The sequence below is a fragment of the Gallinula chloropus genome (genome assembly GCF_964237585.1).
Source record: "Gallinula chloropus genome assembly, chromosome: 13".
Classification (NCBI taxonomy): domain Eukaryota; kingdom Metazoa; phylum Chordata; class Aves; order Gruiformes; family Rallidae; genus Gallinula; species Gallinula chloropus.
The window spans coordinates 21,848,085-21,873,132 of record NC_140098.1 but is presented as its reverse complement, the minus strand read 5'-3'; the positions used below and the strand labels follow the sequence as shown (position 1 = coordinate 21,873,132).

Sequence of the window (25,048 nt, the reverse complement as noted above, 5' to 3'; positions counted from 1 at the left end):
GGGCTGGCCTCCCCCTCCCCGCGCTCCACCACTATCCCACAGTGCTCTGGGGCACCGCCCGCGGGGCCAGCGAGCGCGGTCCCCTTCCCTTCATTCAAATGAGCCACGGCGGGCGGCGCCGCGCGGCACGTCGGGAGTTGTAGTCCCTCGCGCCCCTCCCAGCGCGGGTTCCGGCGGCCGGCGGGACTCGGCTTCCCGGCGTGCCGCGGGGCAGGGCCGCCGGGGCGGGGCGAGGCGGGGCGGGGCGGGGAGCGCGGGCGAGAGAGGCTGAGGGGGTTCGCGCCGCGCACGGTGTCGTCGCCGCCATAGTGGGAGCCTCGGGGTAAGTGTGAGGGGCGGGGCGGCGGCGGGTCCCGGCGAGGCGGCGGCGCCGGGAGCGAGCCCGGTCGCTCGCGGACCGGCGCCTGGCGCCGCCCCGCCCCGCGCCCGCCGGTCGGGGGCCCCGTGGTCCGGCCGCAGCCCCGCCGCGGGGCGCTGCCGGCAGCCGCGGGCCGGGCCGGGCGGGAGCGGGCGGCCGGAGCCGCCCTGACCTTCCCCGTCTTTGAGGCGCCGGCAGCGCGGCCCCTGAGGGGCAACGGCCGGCACCCGCCTTTCCCGCCTCCTCCGACCGGGCCGCCGCCGGCTCTGCCCGGAGTTGAGGGGGCCGGGCGCGGCTCGGCGGGGCCCTGCGTGTGGGTGGGTGGTGCTGGGGAGCTGAAGCGGGGAGGGGGGGAGGGTTGGGAGGCTCCGGCCCATCCCCTCTGCCGGGCTCAGGAGAACGAGGGGCCTTCCTCGCCCAGGCCGCAGGTCCGGGGAGCGGATACCTTCGGCGGGGAGCCGGTCGGTGGTGGTGGTGGGGTGGGGGGGGGGGTGTGAGCGCCGCTCCTCAGCCTGGCGGGACCTCCGGCGGGCCCAGCCTGCGGCAGCGAGCGGCTCCTCGCCGGCCAGCCGGCCCCGCTCCGGCGCGCTCAAGGCTTTGCCGCCGCCGTGACATCCAGAAGCGCCAGGACTTCTCCCCGGGCACCGAGCCCGGCGCTCCGCCGTGCTGCTGCCTGGCACCGCGGGGCGGGGTGGGGTGGGGGGTGGAGGGGATGAAGGCGGAGGTGATGGTTTGCGGGCTGGGAAAGGGGGACCGTGGCTGCGAGAAAGCTGCGGGTATTCTTGACGTCGCTGCCGTCTCGGCAGAAGGTTCTGCGAGGGCTGGAGTTGAACCTGGTGTGGTTGAATCACTTGGTCACTTAGAAAACAAAAGGTTCGTGCGTCCTTGGAGTGGAGCTTGGAACCGTGTGTGTGTCCGTTCAGTGATCGCTGAAGCCTGGCAGCTTTTTCCCTCGAGCTGCCAGGTCATGGTGTCATTCTCCAAGAGATGTTCGGGGTCTCTTCCACCTCTGTAACTCTTGACAGGTTTTTAGCTTTAAAAACAACCCAAGCCTCAAAAACGTAGGCAAGCAAGGAGTGTATGTTGCATTTTGTTCACGAGAGAGCTTTCCACAGACACAAAGTCCCCGAGATGCTGGTCTTGCAGTTCAAATTCTCTTAAACTCCATCATTTCCAGTGTAAAGGGGCCTTTCAGGGTGGGGTTTGTGACACAGTCAACCTAGAACAAAGCCCAGGTACCTGCTTGAGTAGTAATCAGTGGCAGATCTGTTGCTTGAAAGCTGAATGTGATTGCTTAACCAGCCGCCTGCTCAAGTTGGTACTCTCTTGATCTCTTCTGGGAGGAGGGGTTGTGTTCAAGCAGGGCTTGCTGTGTTTGCTGGGGTGACTTTTAAGCTTTCTTCTTGCAGCAAGCAAAAAAAGAAGAAAGGCATTTCACACATCTCCAGGTAGAAGTAGAGAAATCACTATATATAGCATCATTAACAGTGCAATGCATGATCTGATTCAAAGTGCAGTGATACTCTGGCTTACTTCTGGACTATTTAACTCTTTTCCAACTGGGGTCCTAATTAGTTTTTTTAATTTTCCTCCCTGAAAGATTGCAAGTGACTTGGTAGGTGATTTGAAATGCATTTATTTGTTCGGTTCTTTAGAGAAAAGCAAACATAACAACTTTCTGCAGTTCTCTCTGCTGGGGTTTCTTTTGTCTCTGCCATAATGAGGTGGTATAGTTAGTAGCGGTGCGGTGTAAGCTTTGTGTAAGGATTGTGGTACATACTAATAGCTGGTAGTATTTGTAACATGATTTGAAAACTCCTAAACACTGTGGCATCACAGGTGGTTTTGATAGTTGTGTTGGTACATGAGTGATGTCTGTGCTTGCTGGCCGTGCTTCTGGAAGCACAGGGCTGTTCTGTTGCAGGGGAGGGGAAAAGGAAGCAAACAACGTGCTCTGTTGTAAGTGCAAGACACCATGGAAGTTAGGGAGATGCCACAGGAAAATGTTTTGGTGACCCTTTCTTTTTTCTCCAGGGAAATTCGGAGCTCAGCCAAAGCCCCAGTACCAGTTGTGTGGAGGTGAAGTATAAGAATCCTTGCTTACACAGGTGAAAAGCGTGAGGATCATAAAGCACCATGGAGAATGTTGTCCATATTTTGAATGCTGCCAGTCAGTAATTGAAGAATGCTGTGGCTAAACCTGAAAATATAGGGCAATATAATGAAGAATAGTAATGTTAGCTTGGTCCTCCTGCATGTAGCTCTGCACCAAGGTACCTGCAGTTGTGTTTTAGGGGTGATTACCTTTGTTCTGTCTAATCCAGGGCTGGTATTTACACAACTGGCTGCTCTGACAAACACAAAACCTGAGACTGGTTTTCAACTGGGCCAGACTTCAGTTGTGAACCGCAGGAAAACTTGCACAGGTGAAACTGCAGTTCTTGTTGCTAGTTCCCTTTGGAATACAAAAATAATATAGCATGTTACTTTGCTGCTGAGCTCATGAATGAGCAGGGTTAATTTTAAGTAATGAATTGGTAGAGAAAAACAGGTTATAACAGAGATATGACCTCCTTGCTCTCATAGCTTAAAAATTAATTCCTAATTTTCTCTTAACCTGAATTGGTTGAGAGTTAGAGACAGACAGATGGATCTCATATTCTTGGTGTTTAATGTTAGAGTTTTCTTGGTGATTAAGCGCTATGTTACTGTGTGTGTAAGGTAAAGAAGGACATGGTGCAGCAGCTCTCCCCTCCAGTTCCCCAGTGCTCCTCTCTTAAGTTAAAAGAGAGCAGACTTGGGTTTGTCCTGGGCAAAAGTGTGACTTCAGCAGATGTTTTGTTGTTAAGCAATAGCCACGATACTACACATGTCCTCCTCTGCAAATACACGTAATATAATACATGTTTATGCATCTGAAAATCATGGTGAGGGACTATTCAGGACTGTTGGGTTGTCAGGTTGCAGACAGGATGAGCACTGAGCTGTAGGCGCAGTAAAAGCTCTTCCAGAGTCCTCCTTGTGTGTGTTGTTTGCTAGCGACCTTGCACTTGCTCACATCTGTAACCAAAATGTCCTGTATTAATTTGCTGTAGTGAAGTTGGAGTAGAGGAATAAGAGGACTGAGAAGGGGAAAGTCAACCTACTTCTTACATTTCAGAAGGAAACAGTCTGCACCTCGTTACTCTTTGCCTTTCTCCCTGTCCATCCTTCCACTCGTCACGTATCTGGACTTCATTATTTTTAGACCTGAAAGCATATTTAGAATAATGCCTTGTGCAGTCCATAGCAATTACTAGGTGAAGGTCTCTGCTGAAATCAATAATTTCTGATTGGTCTGGAGTAGTAATTTGCAGATTGTTAATCTCTGTGGGTCATTCAGCTCCTGTGGATATGACAGGGAAGATACCAAAGAGAAGCACGTCTGTCTTTCAGGCTCTGAGTGTGTGAATCTGCTCTATGGCTGGAAATGTTGTAGCTTTTCAAATGGAGGAAGATTGAGTGCTAGCCTGGGACTTACCAGGCAGAGGTACACTGTGTGTAGGTGAGTGTCTGATGTATTGTGTCCCTGAGTAAGCTCCAGGGTTTCATCATCTCTGCCAATGCCTCTGCTGCCTGGCCTGGGCAAGCCTAGAGAAGGTTTGAGCAGGGCCTAACTGTAGCCTTGAATATCTGTCAGGCTGTTACCAGGAAAAGGGAGCCAGGCTTTTCACAGGGGGTCATGGTGGGAGCTCAGGAGACAAGGGGCACGAATTGGAGCTGAAAGGATTCCGCTTGGATGCGGCAGAGCTGCCCCCTGCACGGGGACGGTGGAGTGTTGCAGCAGGTTGCCCGCAGAGGTTGGGTAGTGTCCTGCTTTGGGTGCTCCACGTGGATAAAGACATGAGCAAGCTGGTCTAACCTCCCTGCTGACCCTGCTTTGAGCTGGAGGAGGTCACTTACAGCCTGAACTCCTCCTCTGTGATGATTTGCTTAGTTTCTTCTGCCTTTGCTAAGGGAAGATGATCTGTTATCAAGTGATTCTTGGTGTCATTGAATAGATGATCTCTTCAGGAGAAGATTAACTGGTCCTATGATGCTGGCTCCATTGTGTTCCTAGAAAGGGTGCCCTGGAGACGCTCTTATCTTTGTAAGTTTTAGTGGCAGTAGAAAAGAGATTAAAGGAAAAATAGTCTAAAAACTACAGCTTTACTTTTTTTTTTTTACTGCAGTCTAAAAACTGGTCACTCCTTTTAATCTGAGCAATGAAAAATGCATGCATGGTAGAAACTGCAACGAATAACAGGAACTGAAACAATGGAGAGCTCTTTCATTGTCCTTATTTACTCTTGTTAATCAGTAGTGGAGGGTGCAGCTACTGATGGCTGAAGTGATGTTTGCTGAGGATGCGTGTGGACCAGCAGCACCGATTGAGAGGGAGTGTTGGTGTTCTTCTGTTACACTGACGTTTCAGATCTTCCCTAAACCAAGCTGAAGTTCAGCCTTCTGAATAGAGTCTGGGTAGAGTTCAGCTTCAGTGCAGTGGTGTGCTGGTCCAGCTTTACAATCCAGGGAGTGTGGTTTGCTTCTGCTCTGAGTGCTCACAGAGTACGTGCAGGCATAACTGGGTGGTAGATGGCTTTGGGGTTGGGTTGTTCCATTACCCTGTTGGAGTGTAGCAATTGGAGGCTTTTCCTCTTTAAAGTCAGTGTTTTCTTGCTTGGTGTTCTGCAGATGGGAAAGTCTCTGCTGAGCTTATTTGCCTGTAATGGTTTTCATTGATCCTTTCAGCACAGCTTGCTGCTTAAACCTGGCAGTGCCTGGGAGACCACCTTTGTTGTCTTCAGCGCTTGGTTACTCCTTGCTATTGCTTGTAGTCATTTTTGTGGGTGATGTTTTCAGATGTGTCACTTGCAGAAGGGCTGCTCTGCCATGCTTCAATTCCAAAAACACTTCTCTCTTTATATTGATAGCAGCAAGCCTACATGTGTCCAGGTCTGATAATGCAGGAAACGCAGCTGCTGGGTGAAACAATTACTGTGTCTTTCTCCATGCTGCAGACATGTGCTGACAGCCCACCTGCCCCAGATGGCACCGGTGTTTCAGGAAGAGACGCTTCTTTGCCTCTTGGCAGGTGACTTTTGCTGAGTGAAAGGGTGGTTCTTCCCCAAGTTATGCCTCCAGTTAGCTCTGATGATGCTACTTGAATGGAAGGGGGGACTTTGTGCTGCTGCATGCTGATAGAGAATTGACTCCAGGGGGTTTTGTGGTTCCTTTGTTGAAGGAAGCAACGGGAAGAGTTTTCATCCAGACCTTTTGCAGAAATGGGTCCCTTAGGGACTGCTTAGGAGTTAAGGGTAATTTTGGTGTGTTCATCTCTTCGGCCCAGAGTTAAGGCAGAGAAAGAAGAGGGATGAATGTAGATGGGAATGTTGAATGTGTGACAGGCAACAGGAAAGATTCCTGTGTGGATTTTGTGGCCAGTTGTGGCCCATGTGAAGGTTCCCATCTCCAGTCCCCCTCTGTCCCATACCTTGATTCATCTTTCTCCTTGGTGCTGTTACGGTTCAGGTCATGCAACCTCACGTGATGCTGGTGCCAGAGCAGATGGGGCTGTGTGCACTCCATGCAGGCAGTTTTTTACCTTGTAGACCAATGTGACTAGTTGCACAGGACACATCAAGCTGGAGAGGCCTCCAGGGAGAGGAGGGAGAGAGGTTTCGGGCTGCGGACTGCTTTGGTAAGGTCGAGTGGCAGCAGCACTAGACAGTACAGACTGGGCCTGTAGAAGCCCCGCTGATGTTGTTGGTCTCTGCATGTGGAGAAGCCAGGTGTCGTGGGGGACTGGGAAGCTCTGTGTGCTTAGGCTATGAATTCCCTCTCTTGTGCTGTGGGGTGCTGAACATGGGAGCTTTGCTGTGGGTTCGGAGATGTGGGGTATCCCAAGACCGTGCACAGCAGTGGGTGTGCCAGGCTGAGGGATGAGCAAGGGAGGAGCGTGCTGGGGGTGCCATGTAGGATGAGAGCCACAGGAAGCATGGGGAGAGATGTGTTGAGGGACAGAGTTTACATTTGAGGATGTGCCAGTGTGTTACCTGGCAAAGGTATTGGAAAATTTGATTTAGACCTCGCTGAGGGAGAGTCCCCAGTGGAGCAGCGATCCCAGTTTTGCAGTGTCAGCATATACCTGTTGGAGAGAGACTCGCTGGCAGCTGCTGTTTCTGTGCCCTGTATTGGGTTTCAGCTTGAGCACTGACTGCTGGGTGCTGGTTGAGGTGGGGAGAAGGTCTCTAATACGAGCAGAGCCCGAGAAACTGGGTGAGTATGGTGAGCTAAAGTACCCCACTCTGTGTTGGTAGCTGAGCTTTGCTGCAGTGCTTCTGCAAGGAAGCTGCTAATCAAATGGGCTGTGATGTTCTTCAGTGGATGTGACCAGGCTCGTCTGAACTGACAGAGGAGAAAAAAATAATTGGCTTAAGGCAACTGTCTCCTTTTCCATTGGGAATTAAGGTGGAATTACCCAATCCTGCATTTACACAGTGGTGACTGTCAGCAGGTGCCTTTGAAAGGACAAGTGTGCTGCATCTGATGTGCTCTCTAACTTACTGAAACCTTTTCTATCTGGCTTAACACTAACTGAGTAGGCTTACCTCAGTGACCAGACTCCGGGTGAGCCGTGGGTAGGTTGGGCTAGGTGGCTCTGAGGCACATCTGTGTTGTCCTAGTGTTTGACAACACCAGAACTTCCTAGCATTCTTCCTAGCTTTGGGATAGACCTCAAAAGATGTTTATATTATGCTTATCTCATTAAAACACCGGATAAATGTGTCAACACAATCTTAGATGGGTTGTAGCCCATCAACAGGGACTGGGCTTGATGGCACTGAAGATCATTGCTATCTTGTTCCTTCTTTAGGTACCTCTCTAAGCTGCTTATGTCTCTGGTGACAGGCAGGAAATGTAAGGCAGCATGGAGGAAAAGGTGACCAATCAGCAAAGGAAAACAAAATAGTTCAGGGAGAGTGAGAATGTTCAGCCATTCACTCTGTGTGGATGGTGTAGGGAAAAGAGCAAAGTTATAACAAAAGCAATAAATCAAGGGTCATTAATTTCAGTTTGGTTCTTGCTTCTGCCAAAACCAGCGTTATAACTGGTCAAACTTTACACTAATTTTTGCGATGATATTTTACCTACCAAAATACAAATACATTTAAGAAGGAAGTAGCAAACTAACATGCTAATTTTCCTTCTAGAAACCATAATATTACTTTCTATATTTAAATTCCTTGATTTCTTGCTTTCTCACAGTTTCAGGATTGAACAGAAAACATCTGCTTGAGTCAGGAGTTGAAAGTCTCTGGGTCTGAACGAGGTACAGCTTGATCCTGGTTTCACTGGGAGGTACAGACATGTGTGTGAAAATTAATTTAACAGCTTATTTGCTTCTGGAGAAGCTGGTGGGTTTTTTGCTGGTTGCTCCTTCATCTCAGTGTTGGATGTGTGGCTGTTTAACATGATACTGTCGACTAGATTTCATTGGAATGTTTAGGGGGAGTATCTGGTAGTGATGTGAGTTCATGGGCTGAAGTTGAAGCAATGATGATCCATCAAAAGTGAATAGAAGTGTTTTCCACTTGGAGTAGTAGTTGGCTCCACCATGGCCATCCCAAAGCATGCGCCTGTGGGTCTGGAATGGAAACAGTAGGATTCCAGACTAAATAATAGTACTCCTGGCTTTCCAGACAAGACACAAGAGTCCTCGCTGCCCCCAGGGTGGGCATCGCTCCGTGACGTTTCCAGGGAGCTGCTGTGGTGGTTGTAAAGAATTTTGTGTTCAAGAAAACCCAGTCAAATGCAAGCTGAAGTTGTTGGAATTCTACATCTGCTACAGGTTAGGCTGGTAGGTGGCATCTGTAGGTATGCAGCCATTACAAGTTTTCCCATTGTGAAGAAGTAGGTTGAAGTTGTTTGGTGTGTCTGTGTGTTTTGGGGTTCTTTTTAAACCTGTTGTACTTTGGATTTTGAAATTGTGATCTGTTTCCTGGAGGAGTGACCACACTGGGTAGAACTCTTTCAGACTGACTCATGTATTGCAAGTGTTAGTGGAGCACATGTGATGGTGACTGATGCTGGATTGTAGATCATCTTGGAGCAGTTCAGATACTGGTTATCTGGCAACCAGTCTTTGAATTTTCAGTCTGTCAGTGGGCAGGGTAACTGAGTTTGACCATATTGCCTAGGTGGGTGATACTAGTTTAAGGATATTTAAAAATGGCATGGGTAGGTTTCTATCTCAAGTCTGTTTTTTGCTTCATCCTTGAATAAAACAAACCTTGAAGGTACATTTGAGAGCTAATGTGCAGCCAGCATCAGTTGGATGTCAAGAACCATGGAGGCTGTTGGATGTGGTGCCTTGTTTCAACCAAAGCTGCTCCTGCTGAACCTCTCCTCACAGGCTGCCAAGCATCCCATTCTCAGCAGGAGAGCCACTGTGCCAGCTCTCCACTGGCACCTTCTCTGCTCCACACATGCCAACCACTTTCTTCCTGGAGTGGTCTGGGTGTCCGAGCCCCAGCAGTTGTTCTTGCCTTGGTTTATTTTGGCTGTTTAACTGGCTGCCCTGAAAACTTGTATGCTGCCTCCTGTTACACCATTGTTCTGTGAGTCTGGCTAAATCTGTGCGACCCAGAACCTCTTGGCTTAGGGTTGGAACCCAATTCAGTCCCTGTGTCAAGGAGTAAAGCTCGTGCAAAGCAGCGTAGGGCCCAAGATATGGAAAGAGCTTCTTGTCTGGCGGTGCACGGAAAGCCAGGGCTGGTGACACTCACTGTGGAGAAGGTGTGAGTAAGGTTTTGTTTCTCTTGAAATCGGTGCAACAGGTGTGTGAGCATTGACAGTGAGAGGAAGCTACAATAACCACTGTGGCCCATGTCCTGCAGCAGAATGTAGATTCTTTCAGACTCTGTGCATTACAGACGTGTCGTTCTAGGGTTCCTGGTCAGGGATTGCAAAGAGGAACTGGTGGCTTGATGTTCAGCAAGCATAATGGAGCTTGCTTGAAGTGAACTCGTATCTTAAAATGTGAAGTAGTAGGGTTTGAGCACAACATCGTTGTGCTTTGAGTTTTAGCACAGTTCTCCAGTCTTTCAGAGACAGGTGGGCATTCAGAAATGAATTTGCTGGTGTGGCAAAGCGATCGTCTGTTGTGTGTGATAGACCCACTCTAGAAGCTGTCTGGAGCACTGTGTGTGCTGGATGCTTAATCCCTCTAAAAACGAGGGATTTGGAAGTGTGAGATGCCTCTGAGGTTCCAGTGCCTACACTGGGAACTCCCCAGTCAAACATCAGGGTGTGCAGCTCAAAATGACTACGGGCTCAAAGGTAAATGTTGAGTGTGCTTCAGCCTCTGACAGAAGAGGCAGGTAAGCTTGTGTTCAGCAAAGAACCGGTGAGTTAACTCCTGTTGGGTACCACCCAGGGGACACTCGCCCTTAAAATGGCCCAGGGATGGCGAAATGCCCGAGGAGCTGGGTAGATAAGTCGGTTGGTGTAAGCCACTTGCAGACAATCCATATTAACACGTCAGTTGTTTGCAGTAAATGAGATCAAGTGGGAATGGAGAGCACTAGCCAGCTCTTTCAGATGGTGTCATCCCTGAAGTATGTGAATATAAGGTGGCAGCGCTCATTTTTGTTCTTGTTCTCCGCTTCCATGTGCGAGCTGTGACCTCACACTGAAATGGCTCTAGAAAGCACCAGGTGCTGTAATAAGAGATTAAGCTGCTTGGTATCTGAGACTCTTTATTTCACAGAAGTCTGGGATACAGAGGTGAGATTTGTCCTACTTCTTCCAAAGGAGGAAAATGAGGCCAGCTGAGAGGATCTGTGCTTTCTGTTGCTTCGTGCCCAAGTGCTGTGCTTATCACAGTGAGTGCTCTTTCTGATGAGTTTGTTCTTGTTTTACAGTCCCTGGCTTTAGGTGAGGATTCAGAATGGGAGACAAGCCTATCTGGGAGCAGATTGGGTCCAGCTTCGTACAACATTACTACCAGCTTTTTGATGCAGACAGGACTCAGTTAGGAGCAATATATGTAAGTACCTGCAGACGGCGGGGCTGGGCTCTCTCCTGCCAGGTCTCTCTGCTTCGATGGGTGGGAATCCACAGGGTGGGATTGTGGGGTTTATCCTGACTCCCAGATGTTGGTGAGTGCAATCACACTTTTATTTATTGTGTTTCTTTTATGTTTCACTTCTGTTCTGGGCTTTGTCTGCTTTATAGGCAGTCAGACTCAGAAAGCAGTGGCTTGTGGAGGGGGCTGGCGAGGAAATTCTCCATAAAAACAAATGTGCTGGCCTCAGTGTGCCATGAATGGCCAGGTGTGGATTTGCTTGGATCCCTCTTGAAGCACGATGTGATTTAAGTCCTGCTCTGTGCTTAGCAGTTGTTGCAGGGGTTTCTTGGCTCTGCCTTAATCCACAGAACACTTGTCATGGTTTAGCCCCAGCTGGCAGCAAAGTGTGATGAGACTGGACAGTTTGGGACAGCAAATGAAGAGGAAAGCAACAACAACAACAGTACTCAGGATATGCCGAGCGTGTGGTGTACAGTGCAGTTTGTTTGCTGCCCAGAACCCCACGCCCAGCCAGTCCCCAAGCAACTATCCCTCCTCCCTGGCCAGCACCCCCCTTTGTATACTGACCATGACATCACACGGTATGGAATATCCCTTTGACCAGTTTGGACCAGCTGTTCTGGCTGTGTCCCTTACCAGCTTGTGAAAATTAACTCCATCCCAGCTGAAAACCAGGATGACATTAAAATACATTGAAAATTTTGAATCCAGTTTCAATATTTAGGCTTTGTTAAAGAAAACTAAGTTTGAATTTCTAAAAAAAATTAGGCTTCTATTTTTCTCTTTATTTGGGGCAAAGTAGATTTGGCTTCCAAAATTAAAGGCTGTAACTAATGAACCCAAGGAACCTCAGCTCTTAGTTTTGGGGGAAGGCTCCTCTAGAACATGCAGAGTGCTCTGTGTGTGGAGTTCATTACTGGTGGTGAGGAATGCTGCTGGGTGCCTGAGGTGTTTCAGCAAGACACTCAAGTCTTACAGGTCTTTTAGCAGCATATCCTGTTTTTCAGACCTGTTTTTCTTCTGCTAGATGACTTGTATGAAGCCTCACCAAACTCTTGAGGACTGAAACTGTTGCATGAGTACCATCTGATGCTCCTCCTTATCCCTCAGCAGTATCCACTGGCACTGATGTCTTTTGCTCTGTGGATTGTTGTGTGTTTGTTATCTGATGGATCATTGCTGTAGTATTTTGAGCACTCTGTGTACAGAGTGCCTATAAAGCAAGAAAAACAAGCAGCCTGTGTGGCCACAGCTCTGAATACCAAGGCACTTAGTAGTTTGTCCTGTTACTACCAAAACACATTCAGTCCTTTGAAGGCTGAGGAGGAGTACAGGCTAACTTGGCCTTCCACACAATGAACTCCTGGGCTTTTTCCACCATTAGGATCTTGCTGCCTTTCCTCCTTAGACCTGTGAACATGTAGTCAGGAGAACTGTAATGCTGGTCACCATGTGGAGTTCCTAAACTACAGAAGACTGGAGCCTGTTTCATGTGGCTGAAATGCACCGAGGTCACAACTTGTCTAAATGAGAGGAGGTTCTGCAAACTTCTGCTTTCAGTGATGAGCCTCTTGCCTTCAGAGACCCTGTAGGAGCCAGTGCATTTTATAGCATGCAGGAACTGGCTTTGTTTGGTGTTCCTGCATTCCACACTACGAGGTTCAGGTTTCTTTTGGCAGTATAATCCAAGTCAGCCAGTTGAGCTTTGGTCACCTATTCCAGGTAGGGATCTGGCCCAGGTGCTTTTGCTATGAATTATTTGAGTTATGTGAGCTGGAGCACTAAAGCAAAGACTTGTTTTCTCTCCCTGCAGTTGTTTTGCAGGGAAATGCTATAGCTAATTCATTCCTTGGAGTGTGCAGCTCCTTGTAATAAATATTTCCTTACATTTATAACTTTTGGGATGGCAGAGGGGATGCTTCTTGCTCTTGAAGCAGCTGCTCCCAGACTGTTGATAGAGCAAGTGACTCTTGAGGTAACCTATAGCAGAGAGTCAGGTGGGTGCTGGCCAGGTACAATGTGAAGTTGTGGTGTGTTTCAGGGAGAGGATATTTTCCCCACCAGCTCATTCTGTGTCCTTTGTGTGCACCTGCTGATTGCTGAGGTGGGTTTGGTAAGGCAGGTGCTGGGTCCCCTCTGATTTGTGCCATCCCATATTTGAAGGCTGTCGTTTGAAAGCCTGAGAGGATTGTCTTGTTCCCTGCTCCCACCACCTGGCCTCTAGTGAGCAGTGTCAGGGCTTGTTGTCATGTAAGGTGTGAGTGAGGTCTGCCCTGTGCCCTGCTGTGAGACTTCAGATTACCCAGTCTGAGTTAAGCTCTTTTACCCCTAAAAGGGACGTGTCTGATCTCCAGAGAAGACTCTTCACCCTGCTGCTTTTGGGTATGCCTGGGACCCTGGGATGCTTTGTGCTGTTGCTCAAGGTCCCATTCTTTGTTCCTTAGGCTCCTGCTGAACAATATAATTCCTTCTGATGATACCTGGAGAACCAGAACCTGTTTTTAGAGTGGTTGTGACTGTCGTGCAGGGTCAGCAGGGCACGTGTGGCTGAAAAGTAGATTTTTCATGTGTGGGTCAAACACCACACAGAGAGGTGGTGGAGGCCCCATCCCTGGAGACGTTCATGGTCGGGTCAGGATGGATGAATCTCTGAGCACCCTGGTCTAGTTCAGGGTGTCCCTGCTCGCTGCAGGGGGTGGGACTAGATGGCCTCTGAAGGTCCCTTCCCACCTAACACAGTCTAGGTTTCTATGAAAAGCAGGGCCTGGAATATCCACCAGGGAGCATACCCAGGGAGTTCTCTGGAAACTGCCACTTTCTGCTGAGATGCTCAGAGCTTCAGCGATGTGGAGGAGCCTCACGCTGTGTTCCTGGAGCTGTTTCAACTCGGGAGTGGAAGGAAGGTGGGTGCACAGGAGCCTGGGCCCTCAGCTAGAGGGTGAGGGTGCTGTTTGGAGAGGGCAGGGAACAGTCCTTGAGCTCAGGGAAAACCAATTTAAACCTGAGTCTCCTTGCCAAGGTTTAAAATTGGATTTGACGAGGCGGAGCTATGTCAGTAATAGGATTTTGTGACTGGTCTAAACGGAGTATCCCAGGTGGAATAGAAAGTTTCTTGCTGTTGAACCCAAGGTGGCATGTTGAGAACTCCCTCCCATACTGGAAGAGCTTGTGGACTGGATCACCTCAATCACTTCATACTACACCGGGCAGCCCGTTAGTAAGAGGCAGGTTGTACTTTTCTGGGCGTGAGTAGGGTGTACAAATCAGCATCTGGGAGGAAAAAACCTGGTGGTACAACTCATCTTGTCAGCTTTCTTTGTGTTTTTCTTTCTCTGTGTACTTGCCTTTGTGTCCATAATTATTTGTGCCCTTTAGATTTTCTTCTGAAAGCTAACTTTGATCCAAAGGCAGTGACTTTTTTGCTGGTAGAATCATAATGAAATTAAATCTACTTAATTTCTACTTGATCATTCTACACAAAACACATTTTGTGTGTTCTTTTGATGTCTCTTTGAGGCAGTTTCCAAATAGCTGATTCTAAGGATACGTGCCAAGTAAACAATGTCTCTCACAGAATTGCTTAAGGGTTACCAGAGCAGGTTTGTGATTTCTTTTTTTCTTTTCCCCTCAGATTGATGCATCATGCCTTACGTGGGAAGGACAGCAGTTCCAGGGCAAAGCAGCTATTGTTGAAAAACTCTCTGTAAGTCTGTAATTCTTACTGAATGTTTTGGGAAACAGTTCTGATGACTATAAATTAATTGCTCCCAAAAACTTGGTTTTGACCTCAGCAGTTGAAATCTCTGGCACACAGGACTTGTGCTTCCAACTTCTGGTCTTCCAAAGAAAGTTAGTTGTGATTTCATTCTGTGTTCCATCAGTGGCTCTGATGCTGGAATGTTAATTGACTCGGTTTGTTTGCAAGGTTATTTTGTGACTGCAATTGCATTTGACACTGATTTATTTCTTTTTTTAAATGAGAGTTCATAAGCTGACCCTGCCATCTAAAGGAATGAAAAGTGGGGTGTTTTTGTCCTTTTAAAGCGTGCCAAGGAAGGAGCAACAGCAAACCTGTTGTTCACATCTGCCTGTGAGAGGCTGAATGTGTTACTGCAGGAAACAATTGGCTTTCTGATACATAAACCACATTAATTTCTGTAGTGGAGAACTCAACTTGTCCTCAGTGCAGCATTTGCTGGCTGTTCAGATGGGAGCAGTTATGGTTCAGGGCACTGAAACTGGTGTTTGCTCTTCAGCAAGTGAGGGGAAAGCATCTCTCACTGCACAGACACAGATTCCATCTTTCTTTAGTTAAGCTTCTCTAAGTTTTATCTCTCTTGAATAAATCCATGCTTCTGTTAGGGTAAGTACACCCAGCTTGAGACGAGTACAAGCTGTCATGAGACTAGTAAGTTGGGGTGTTTTCCTTGCAAGGTATGCAGAGGGCATGCTGTCTGTCCTTGGATGTTCTGCTCAGAGTGTGCTATAGGGGGCAGATACACCATTTTATTACACACTGAGAAGAAAAGTCTTTAACCTGGGTGCTTGTCTTGTCACACAGCTACTGCTGTGGTGTTTGGGAACTGCTGCTTTCCAAACAAGGCATCTTCAGCTGTGAAGGCTGAGGTTTGCCCTTGGAGCTGTGCTTTTGGTGCCTGCATTGCCTTTGAGAAGGCCACATGCCTCAAACAGCACAGCTTGCAACCAGTTGCTTCTAGATGAGGAGATTCTCAAGCTCCAGAGCTGTGTGTTTGTGTACTCGGTGTTCTTTAGCCTCCTGGGCTAGCAGCCCTTGAGATACCCACCCAGCTCAGCATTTGCTTGGCCACAGTGCCTCAGACCGCTGCCTTGGATCTGGCCCAGTGCAGATTGGCCCCTTTCCCCCCAGAGCAAAAACCAGGGCAGTGAAGCAAAGGCATCAGAGGACAACCTGAGGTGTAGATGACTGTGTGCCACTGTCCTGTGCAGTGCACCAACTCTGGGTACCAGTTGTGCTTGCTCAGAGCTTCATCTCACTGATGCCACTTCTAAAGCATCTAGCATTGCTTACGTCTTTTGGTAGAACAGTGGCAAAAATGCATTGGTGTGACAGGACTGAGATCCCTGTGATAGTTGGTGTGTGCTGCTTGGAGTCATCCGTGGTTGCAATGTGAATGTGGTCAGAGTTGAAAGAGGAGTCCCTCCCTCATGGCTGATGTTTCTCAAGGAGTGCTCCTTCCACACTCCAGACATACTTGCATCTGCTGTGTGAGCATGGAAGGTGTTTATTTCTTTTCAGTATGTGTGCTGTTGATCTCCTTCTCATTTTCCCCTGCTCCTCACAGAATCACTAGGTCAGAAAAGACCTTGGAGATCAAGTCCAACCATACCCATCCTCCACTAACCCATCCCCCTGAGCACCTCATCTACCTGTCTGTTAAACACATCCTGGGTTGGTGACTCCCCCCTCCCTGGGCAGCCTGTTCCAGTGCCCAACAGCCCCTTTGGTGAAGAACTCTTTCCTAATGTCTGATCTGAACCTGTCCTGGTGCAGCTTGAAGCCTGGTACCTGCCTGGTACATGGCAAAGATGGTGTCTGTTGCTGTTTTGGTTCCCCTTGGGTGCTGTTAAGAAGACAAGAAAAAAGGGTAAAGGTAGATGTGTGGATTTCAAGTCCTGAACACCAGCTCTTAGCCAACTGCTTTTCCTTTGTGGGCATAGCCACTTGAACAGAGAAGGGAATTTGGAGTTGCCTGGTAAACCCCAAGTATGAGATGATAGAATCTTTCAGCGCTGCTGAGAGCAGAGAAGCTTTGTGCCTTCATCACACAAACTCTCAGCCTGTAGATTAACTGAAGCTCTTCAGGCAGTGTAACTAGACTAGCAAAAGATACTGCTTAACATACATGGTGACATACTCTCTCATGCCTGGGTGCTTGGACAAAACCCAACTGTTAGGATCAGCACAGCCTGAGTAGTGTTAAGTTGCAGCAGCTCTCTGTGTGTAGAGCTTTATGCTGTGTCTTTGGTGAGTTAAATAACACAGTGACTGTGCACTTGCTTATTTTACTTTCTTTTTGTTGCAGAGCCTCCCTTTCCAAAAAATACAACACAGCATTACAGCACAAGACCACCAACCTACACCTGACAGCTGTATACTCAGTATGGTAGTGGGACAGCTTAAGGTAAACCCTTCCCATTACAGGTTAACAAATGCTTCTGGCTTTGAGTTTTGCAGGATTCTAAATCATCTGATCTCTGAAAGCATTCAAATGCTCTCTTGGGTAGGGAAGCAGTGCTGGTAAGCTGTTCAGGACTGTCAAGAAACTGCTTATCCCATCAGATCACCAGCACTGGGTCACTGCTTGTACTTTGACAGGCAGATGTTCCTGCCAAGCACAGTGCCACAGCTGTACCGAGCGTACAGATACCATGTGAGCACTGGAAGCACCAGTGTTACCTCGATGCAGCAAGTTTTCAGTGTCCTCTGCATTGAAAAGCATCAGTCACAGTGCTCTTGGGTAATAAAAGCACACCTAGGTTACTGTGCTCTTTGTGCATCGAGCTGTGGTTTGCCAGATGTTCTTGGTTATCCCGCTGCCCTGTGGGAAGACTCTGCTTATTCTTTGCTCTGGTGTGAAACACAGCCCAGTGTCTGTTCTGCAGTGGGACTGTTTCCTTTGAGATCAAACACTGATTGTTGGAACAGCTGCTGCTTGGGAAGGACTGGGATTATCTTTCAGGCTGTAGTGTGGTTACATTGCTGTTTGTGTTATACTACTGAACCACGTAAATTTACCCAGTCTTCTTTTGAGGAAATGTTGCATCTTAATATACCAGGGCCACAGACAGGTGAGTTAATAGGACTGCTTATTAATGAAAGGAATTGTCCTGGAATCTGCAGACAATATCCTATATGTGAGGTCAGCCATAGGCAGAGCTTGCACACAGTGCTGCTTTTCAATGTGTGTGTGTGTGGGGGGGGGTTATGCATTTCCCTCCCCTTCCCCTTTTCTGAAGCTTGAATTAGTCATGTGCTGAAAGAACAGAGCATAAACCCTCCTGACATGCTGACCCAAACACGCTGTGGTCAGCATCAGAGCTTTTATAGCGAGGTCTTGTGTGCTGTTGGGATTCAATCCTACTGTGTGACCTCCAGCTGATTTGGGAGAAACTCTTGTTGTTTTGAGGCTTTAGTTCCTGCAGGATGTCTCTGAGGAGGCTGGTAAACAAGGGGAGAACTGGTCTCCCTCTCATACAGTTCCCCACTCCTGTAGTAGTAGAGCATCACAGTGCAGGCACTGTAACCCGCCAGGAGAGGCAGAGCTGAGGCTGTGCTGCAGAGGTGCTTGTGTGTAGGACATGGTGCTGCAGCTAGAGCAGATCCATCGCTCCCTTTGAGCTGTTCCTGGAGAGTGGAAGTGGGAGGTACTGCATCACGGGCCAGCTGCTCTGGGAGCTTTCAGAGGCCTGTCTAGATCATTTGGGCAATGTTGCCACTACAGACTGGTTCAGAAACTCCCTTCTGTCATCAATCCAAAGTACAGCAGCCAAAACTGACATTGAGAGACCCTGGCCCAAAGGAAATCACAGCGGTGGTGTGAAGCTGCTGGCCTGAGCTGTCTGTGAGTGGCAGAGGAGCCCAGCTTCAGACACCCTTGCAGGATTTTGGGGTCATTGGGCCCTAGGTGCTTGTCTGCAGAGGAGCTTGGAGCAGGACCTCTGGGTGTGGGAGCGTCTCTGGAGGTACTGGGCAGCTTACTGCACACAACATCACTGTTGATGCTGGCTTTTAAGTCATCTTATGAATTTCAGAATACATTTCTCAAAGAGCTTTGTGAACTCTTTTCTCTCTCTCTTACAGGCTGATGAAGATCCTATCATGGGATTCCACCAGATATTTCTATTAAAGAACATCAATGATGCCTGGGTTTGCACCAATGACATGTTCAGGCTAGCATTGCACAACTTTGGCTGAGCTGCCAACCCCGAGGCACCTGTGCTTTTTCTTTTTTGGTTTTTTTTTTGGGTTTTTTTTTTGTTTTGTTTTGTTGGGTTTTTTTGTTTTGGTTTTTCCTCCTCTTACTGGTATTATTCACACTCACAGAACATTCCAAATATCATACACAAACCTGCAGCACTGCAGAGCGTGAGCAAGCAAGACCTGTGACCTGCCCTTCTGCTGAGTTTACATTGTCACTAGATGAGTCTCTTGTGCATGATGTTTGGAAGTTAGACTTAGCTGCCTTTGACAGGAGAAATTTGTGTTGTACCAGCATGCCTCGGAGAGAGTTTATAAACCAAGGTTGTTGTTTATGTACTGACGAGATGCTCTATAACCCAAAGAAATGAAAGAACAGCAGCCTGGACAGCCCAGATATCGATTTGTTCAGATGTTTCAATGCTACACAATAAAACCATGAGATTTTCTTAACAGTTTAAATAGTTTTAATGAGTTGGATCTGATGCTGCTTGCTTGGGATACCCTCACTGCCCGGTTGGGGGAGAAAACAACCCCTAAAACTCTGATGCTGAAGAGCACTTGGTAGTCTTACTGCTGAGGGCAGGTTATTGGGGTGCCCTTGGCTGTACAACTTTCACCACTGACAAGTTAAAGCTAAAGGTGGGAAGGTTTAGATTAGATATTAAGGGGAAGTTTTTTACAGAGAGAGTGGTGTGGGGCTGGAACAGGCTGCCCAGAGAGGGGGTGGGTGTCCCGTCCCTGGGGGTGTCCAAGGCCAGGTTGGATGGGGCCCTGGGCAACCTTGTGTAGCTCCAGGCATGGAGGTTGGTGTCCCTGCCTGTGGCAGGGGGTTGGAGCTCTGGGACCCTTGGGGTCCCTTCCAACCCTGACCAGTCTGGGATTCTGTGATTCTACGAAGTTCCCAGCTAAAAAGCCTCACCTAATACACGTGTATGCCCAGTCCCAGCCAGCTCCCTGCTCTGCCCTGTCCCTCATCCCCTCCGTACAGCAGGAGCTGGGCTGCAGAGCTGCGTTGCTGGGCGGGTTTTTACAGGGTTGGCTGCCGTCTGCCTTCCTCCCTGGAGGCGGCGGTGTTCTGCCCGCGGCGGCATGCACGGAATGGGTCCTCGCCGCACAGCAGCAGGATCCCAACGGCTGTGCCTCTGGGCAGCGCTGAGCCTTCAGGCCCCGCTTCAAAGGGCTCAGTGCACCTCCCCGAGCTGGGTGCTCACATACCCCTCGGCATCTCCCTTTCCGAGATGGGTCAGGAGTGCCCTGGGTGGGGTCTGCTCAGGCTGGTCCCTTCTCGGACCCGCCTGCTTCGGGGTTTGGGTTGGAACGGGGCTGTCCCGTGCTGCAGCATCCTCCTCCAGTCCCCGGTTCAAATACAGCGCTGCGCTGCCGCTGCTTCTGTGCTACAAACATCACACCCAAAATCACTCCCTTGAAGGGACGAGCTCCCTCGGCAGCACGGGCGTTCCGTGTGGTCGCTGCTGAACCAGGCTCCTGCTGCTGCTGCTCAGGGTCCCAACGCAGCCTGGCAGGGAAAGGGAGGATCTAAGAATAGGTCTGGCTTCGGAACCCGGTCTGCGCGGCCAGGGGAGGGCTTTGAGCAGCAAGCTGAAGCGGGCAGGAGGGCGCTTGCCTAACAGCCCGGCTCGAGAAGCGATACACGGGGATGGGGCTGGGGGTCGCTGGGCGGTCACCAGCTCTACAAGGGTCTCTCGGGCCGACAGAGGTTCACAACACTTCCCCTCCGGGACGGGCCGCCTGGGGGAAGCTCCCTGGGGTTCCCTTCCTCCGCCCCAGCCCTGCCTTGTGCTCCCGGTCCCTCCGCCTGCCTGGCTGCTGCCCGGCGCCTCCCGGGCCCGCAGCCCCGCCGAACGCCGGCACGTTCCTCTCGCACCCGCGTTTCCCGCCGGGCCCCGGCGCTCACCTCGGCGGAGGGGCGGTACCGCGGCTCGGGCGCTTGAGGCCTGCGGCAACCCTTCAGCGGGGCCGGGAGGAGGAAGGGGCGGCCGCCGGGCCTCGCTCCGCGCTGGGAAGGGGCCGAGGCTGCCGGTCCCGGCGCTGCCGCTGGCTCCGTCCGGGCCCCGTTGCCTCCGCCCCGCCCCGCCCCCGGCCGCGCCCGGAATCCTCCATCCCGGAGGCGGTTTCCGCCCGGCGCACCAGGCCCGGACCGGAGGCGGAAGCGTGGGCGGCGGGCCGGGCCGGGGCAGCGCGGCGGCGGTTGTGCGAGCGGCGGCGGCGGGAAGCGGGCCGGGCCCCATGGCCTCCTCCTCCAGCATCGACATCGAGGACGCGACCCAGCACCTGCGGGACATCCTCAAGCTGGACCGGCCGGGAGGTGAGGGGCCGGCACCGAGGGGCCGCGGCCGGGCCGGGCCTGGTCTGGCCGGGGCGGAGCCGGCGGCCTGTCCCGCGCCTGGGGGGCTGTACGGCCGCCCTGCGCCGGGCCCGGCTGCCCTCGGGAGGCTGGTAGCGTCGCCCTCCGCCGGCTCCGTCCCTCTCGGCCAGGCCGTTCTCCCCGAAGAAGCCGGGAGGCCGGGGGGGAGGCGGCGGCCGGACATCCCTGTGCCGGGGGGTAGGGAGAGGAGCGGGGCGCCCGGCTGGAGGAGCCTCCCCGGGGCAGAGGAGCAGCTCGGACCCGAACCGCGCCGCTGCTGCCGGGCTCGGGGCCCTCCTGGCCCGTGTGGCGAGCGGCGCTGGCCTCCTCCAGCCACGGGCCCCTCCGGCATCGGCAGGGCTGGCTGCCGGGCCCCACGCAGGAGCCGTTGGGCCTCTCTGGGACCCGAGATCCCAGGGGCAGAGGCCTGGAGGAGGCTGAGCCCGGAGTGTTGTGCGAGGCCTCTCGTGTGGGGGAGTGAGTACGAGTGTGCTGCCTTCTGCAGGGCCGGGAGGCTGAGGGATGGGCGCAGGAGGCTGTGGGAGGGCTTGGGCATCGCTCGGGGTGATGGAGCAGACCTCCAGGAAGACACCTTCAGTAGCTCTACTGCCCGTAGCGAAGCTGCTCGTGACTTGAGGTAGTTTCTCCAGTTTCTGGAGCACTTGGGTGCTCCCAGACTGTGATTCGTAGGAGAAGAGACATTTGTCCTTCACCAGCTGGCACCCTGTCCCCCAGTGAGCGAAAGGAGAACTCGGGGCAGGGCTGGAGCACTCGTCCCCCAAAGAGTTTCTAAACCAAAAACGTGCGTCACGGCTGGGAAATGGTCGGAGCTGTTTCTGTTCTCAGGGTGACCTGACTTTCCCCTGAAGCGGCTTTTCCTGTTGCTTAGAGCAATGGAGTCGTTTGCCCAGTGTGGCTTATTTATTTTTAACTTTTTCTCCTTTCCTGTTCCTTCTCTTCACGCGTTTCCTGTCGGTTCTAGTGCTCAAGAGGAAGAGGAGCAAGGGGACAGTAAGTCAAACAGTAAGGAACCTGTGGTGGTTCTCAGCAGGAATCACTGCCCAGGTAGTAGCAAGTAGATTTGAAAGAACTGGATGGAATAAAGTGAAGAGGAAGAGTGCTTCTTACCTGAGAGCCTCTGGAATTCCTGTTGGGATGTCAGAGGAAAGGGAAACGGCCAGGTCCTCAGAGGCTTTTGGAAGAGAACAGAAGCAGCCTCCTGAACTGTGTGTGTAGGGCTACTCTGGTCTGGTGTATAGTTGCCATAGTGGAGCTCCTGTCTGGTTTTGGTTCCTGTTACACCCTGGGTTTCACTTACAGGTTTCAATATCCGGCAGAGGCTGGTGTAGCTGCTTCCCAAGGCTGTTGCTGCAAAGGTTTTGTTGTACTACAGGCATGTAGCCATGAGGTCACTCTGGGTGCTGTGCAGGCAGGTGACCAGGAATGCTCTCAGCTTGGAAGAGTTTACAGCTCTTGTGATGCTCTTCCTCTTTTTTTCCTTTTAATTCTGCTGGGTTTGGTGCTTGTGAAGATACCATCCACCACCAGAGTCTGAACACAGTTTTCTCCCAGTTTCTATGAGCATCACCCGTCCCTTCAGCCCTCTTTGGATGCTGGGCCCTTGCAGAGGCTGGCTGCATGCTCAGACCTCCCAGCTGGGGCACGTCAGGAGGCTGCCAGAGGCTGCTTGCTGGGGAGCCCAGTGTCTCCTGGGGCTGTGGGCAGGATCCTTCAGCCCACTGATGTCTGTGCTGCTGCCGGGTGTTCCGTGGGCTCCTTCGGCCGTGGCAGGGCAGAGCTCCCTTCCCTGCACAGCACTGGTGGGGCAGGGCAGCGCCTCAGCTCTGATTGTCCCCGGGTTCCTGCCCCTGCAAAGGTGATGGATATGCCTGCACCTCTCTCCCTGCAGAGCCCTAGAGCTGCTAGTTTAGGGTAGTGGTCTGGTTTTGCTCATGTGCCTAACGACTGCTGAGCCTCTTCCCCTCTCCTGTGCCTTCAGGAGCTCCTGCGCCTGCCTGGCTCCCACTGAGGCAGTGAGGGGCTGAACCCCATTCCCCAGCTTTGGCACACCGTTGTTGTGCCCAGCAGGCTTCCTTCCTCCTTCCCCTGGAGCCAATGTCACCATCCTACTGTCTACCAAAGACCCAGAATCCTTATGTGAGGCATTCCTGTTGCTGCAGGTCTAGCACAGGACGGGTCACCTTTCTCTGGCTGCTCTTTCTGCAGTGAAGTTTCTCCCTGGCCTGAAGCTCCTGTCTGAGTGCCACTGCTGAGATAGAATCCCAGCATCTCCTGAGCTGGAAGGGTCCCACAAGGACCATCAAGTCCCACTCCTGGCTCCACACAGGACCAGCCCAGTCAGAGCATGGGACTGAGGGCATCACCCAGACGCTTCTTGCCCTCAGCCCAGCTCGGGGCTGTGACCCCTTCCCTGGGGAGCCTGTGCCAGTGCCTGACCCCCCTCTCAGCACAGAACCTCTTCCTGACACCCAGCCTAACCCTCCCCTGTCACAGCTTCACACTGTTCCCTCCCTGGTCCCCAAGGAGAGGAGAGAGATTGGCGCTGCCCCTTCGCTCCCCTGGTAGGGAGCCACAGGCCCCATGAGGTGTCCCCTCAGCCTCCTCTTCTCCAGGCTGGACAAACCCAGGGACTCCAGCCTCTCCTTCCCCTCCAGACCCTGCTCCATGCTCGCTGCCTCCTCTGGACACTCTCCAACAGATTTATGTCCCTCTTGTCCTGTGGCTCCCAAACCTGCCCCCAGGACTGGAGGTGAGGCAGCGCTGAGCGGGACAATCCCCCCTGTCCCGGCTGGCCGTGCCAGGCTGGATGCACCCCAGGATGGGGTTGGCCTCCTGCCTGCCTGGGCACGCTGCTGGCTCGTGGGGAACTCGCTGTCCACCCCCAAACCCCTCTCACACGGCCTCCAGCGCCTGATCCCCCGGGCTGGGTGCGCAGCCAGGGTCGCCCCTTCCCAGGGGCAGGACCCAGCACTCACCCTCAGCAAGCTTCGTGCTGCTGGTGCCTGTCCAGCTCCCCAGCCTGTCCGGGCCTCTCTGCGAGGCCTCCCCACCCTCAGCAGGGTCGGCAGCCCCTCCCAGTTTGGTGCCCTCCCTCCCCTTCACACACTGCAGGTAAACTGGGGTGAGCATCCCCACGGGCCCTTTGCAGCCCCTGTAATGACTTTGCTGAGAAACAGGCAAGTTTGTGGTTGTTCCTGTGGGCAGCAGCACCCATCCCAGCACACTAAAGCCTGCTTGGGCCCTGGAAGCTCACCTTGCTTCCAGAGGACGTGCCTCTCACCCACGGTTATGGGCAGGTTTGCTCCGTGTGCCGGCACCGGAGGAGCTCCTGGTCCTGGGAGCAGCCATTTTGCAGGAGCTCAGCAGCAGCTGTTACCTGGCAACAGCACAGGAAACTTCACTTTTCAAAAGTGGGGAACATTTCAAGGGAGGGTTTGGCTGAGGCACGAGGCTGGGGCTGGCTGTGTTGGCGTGGAAGCCCAGTGAGGATCACCGGCTGTCTGCCCTCCTTTGGGAAGGGGTAGCGGCCTCCTGGTGCCTTGTGCTGGGCCAGATGGATGAAGCTGGGGGGCTTGCAGCCTTCAAAGCACGGCTGGAACTCTGAGCTTGCTTTGTGCAGAACTTGAGTGCTCTGAACTTCAATAGGAGTAGACACCCAGGGGAAGAAAAATTGGGAATCCCATGGGCAGAGCTGCGGTTTGGTAGTTAAGTTGCTCCAACTCCCAGGCCTTGAGGTCAGGCCTCGCTCAGGAGGCAGTTTGAGAAGGTAGATGATGTGTTATTCCCAGCTCATGGCTGCATTCACAGAATCACAGGGGTTGGAGGGACCTCCAGAGCCCATCAGGTCCAACCCCCCTGCCCAAGCAGGGTCCCTGGGACAGGTCACACAGCTCAGTGTGCAGACAGGGCTGGAACCTCTCCAGAGAAGGAGACTCCACACCCCCTGGGCAGCCTGTCCCAGGGCTCTGTCACGCAGAGCGTTGCTGGACTTGAGAGATCTCTCCATGGGAAGGAGGGTTGGAGATGGCCCTTCAGGAAGCCTGCAGTCTGGCACTTGTGTACGAGGTTGGGTGAATCTGGCCCTTCTGATCCGGGGTGATTTGCTCCTTCAGTCTGGTGAGTTCCTTGTACCTGTTCCATGGTGGTTTTGTGGGACCTGCTTGCATGAGGAAAGAGCTACAACTTCCCTCGATTTGGGGAGAGAAGTTTCTTGTATGGAAGGTCTCTTCC

General features: G+C 51.8%; 2 protein-coding genes across 3 annotated transcripts in view; both read left to right on the top strand.

The window, feature by feature from the left end:
• The first annotated feature begins 255 nt into the window (after positions 1-255).
• NUTF2 (nuclear transport factor 2) lies at positions 256-18,891 on the top strand. Of its 2 annotated transcripts, none has more exons than XM_084270279.1 (5): positions 256-322; positions 10,303-10,427; positions 14,101-14,172; positions 16,535-16,633; positions 18,313-18,891. In XM_084270279.1, exons 2-5 carry the CDS (start codon positions 10,329-10,331, stop codon positions 18,424-18,426), a joined length of 384 nt encoding a protein of 127 aa, XP_084126405.1. In that variant the 5' UTR covers positions 256-322; positions 10,303-10,328; the 3' UTR covers positions 18,427-18,891. The 2 variants fall into 2 exon arrangements, with proteins under 2 accessions (XP_084126405.1, XP_084126406.1); XM_084270280.1 differs by lacking the exon at positions 256-322 and adding an exon at positions 7,722-7,738.
• Positions 18,892-20,679: 1,788 nt separating this feature from the next.
• EDC4 (enhancer of mRNA decapping 4) overlaps positions 20,680-25,048 on the top strand; it is a gene marked incomplete at its 5' end in the record, with an annotated part of 34,446 nt that continues 30,077 nt past the window's right edge. Inside the window, one exon of the mRNA XM_084270113.1 lies at positions 20,680-20,758. Coding sequence (XP_084126239.1) covers positions 20,680-20,758 — 79 coding nt within the window. The remainder of the gene's footprint in view (positions 20,759-25,048) is intronic.

What these genes read in the sequence shown, in the direction of transcription:
- NUTF2 (XM_084270279.1), top strand. Translation starts at nt 10,329, where the DNA reads ATGGGAGACAAGCCTATCTGGGAGCAGATTGGGTCCAGCTTCGTACAA. An exon ending in CTCAGTTAGGAGCAATATAT is followed by an intron (nt 10,428 to 14,100) that starts GTAAGTACCTGC and finishes TTTTCCCCTCAG; the next exon opens with ATTGATGCATCATGCCTTAC. An exon ending in TGGTAGTGGGACAGCTTAAG is followed by an intron (nt 16,634 to 18,312) that starts GTAAACCCTTCC and finishes TCTCTCTTACAG; the next exon opens with GCTGATGAAGATCCTATCAT.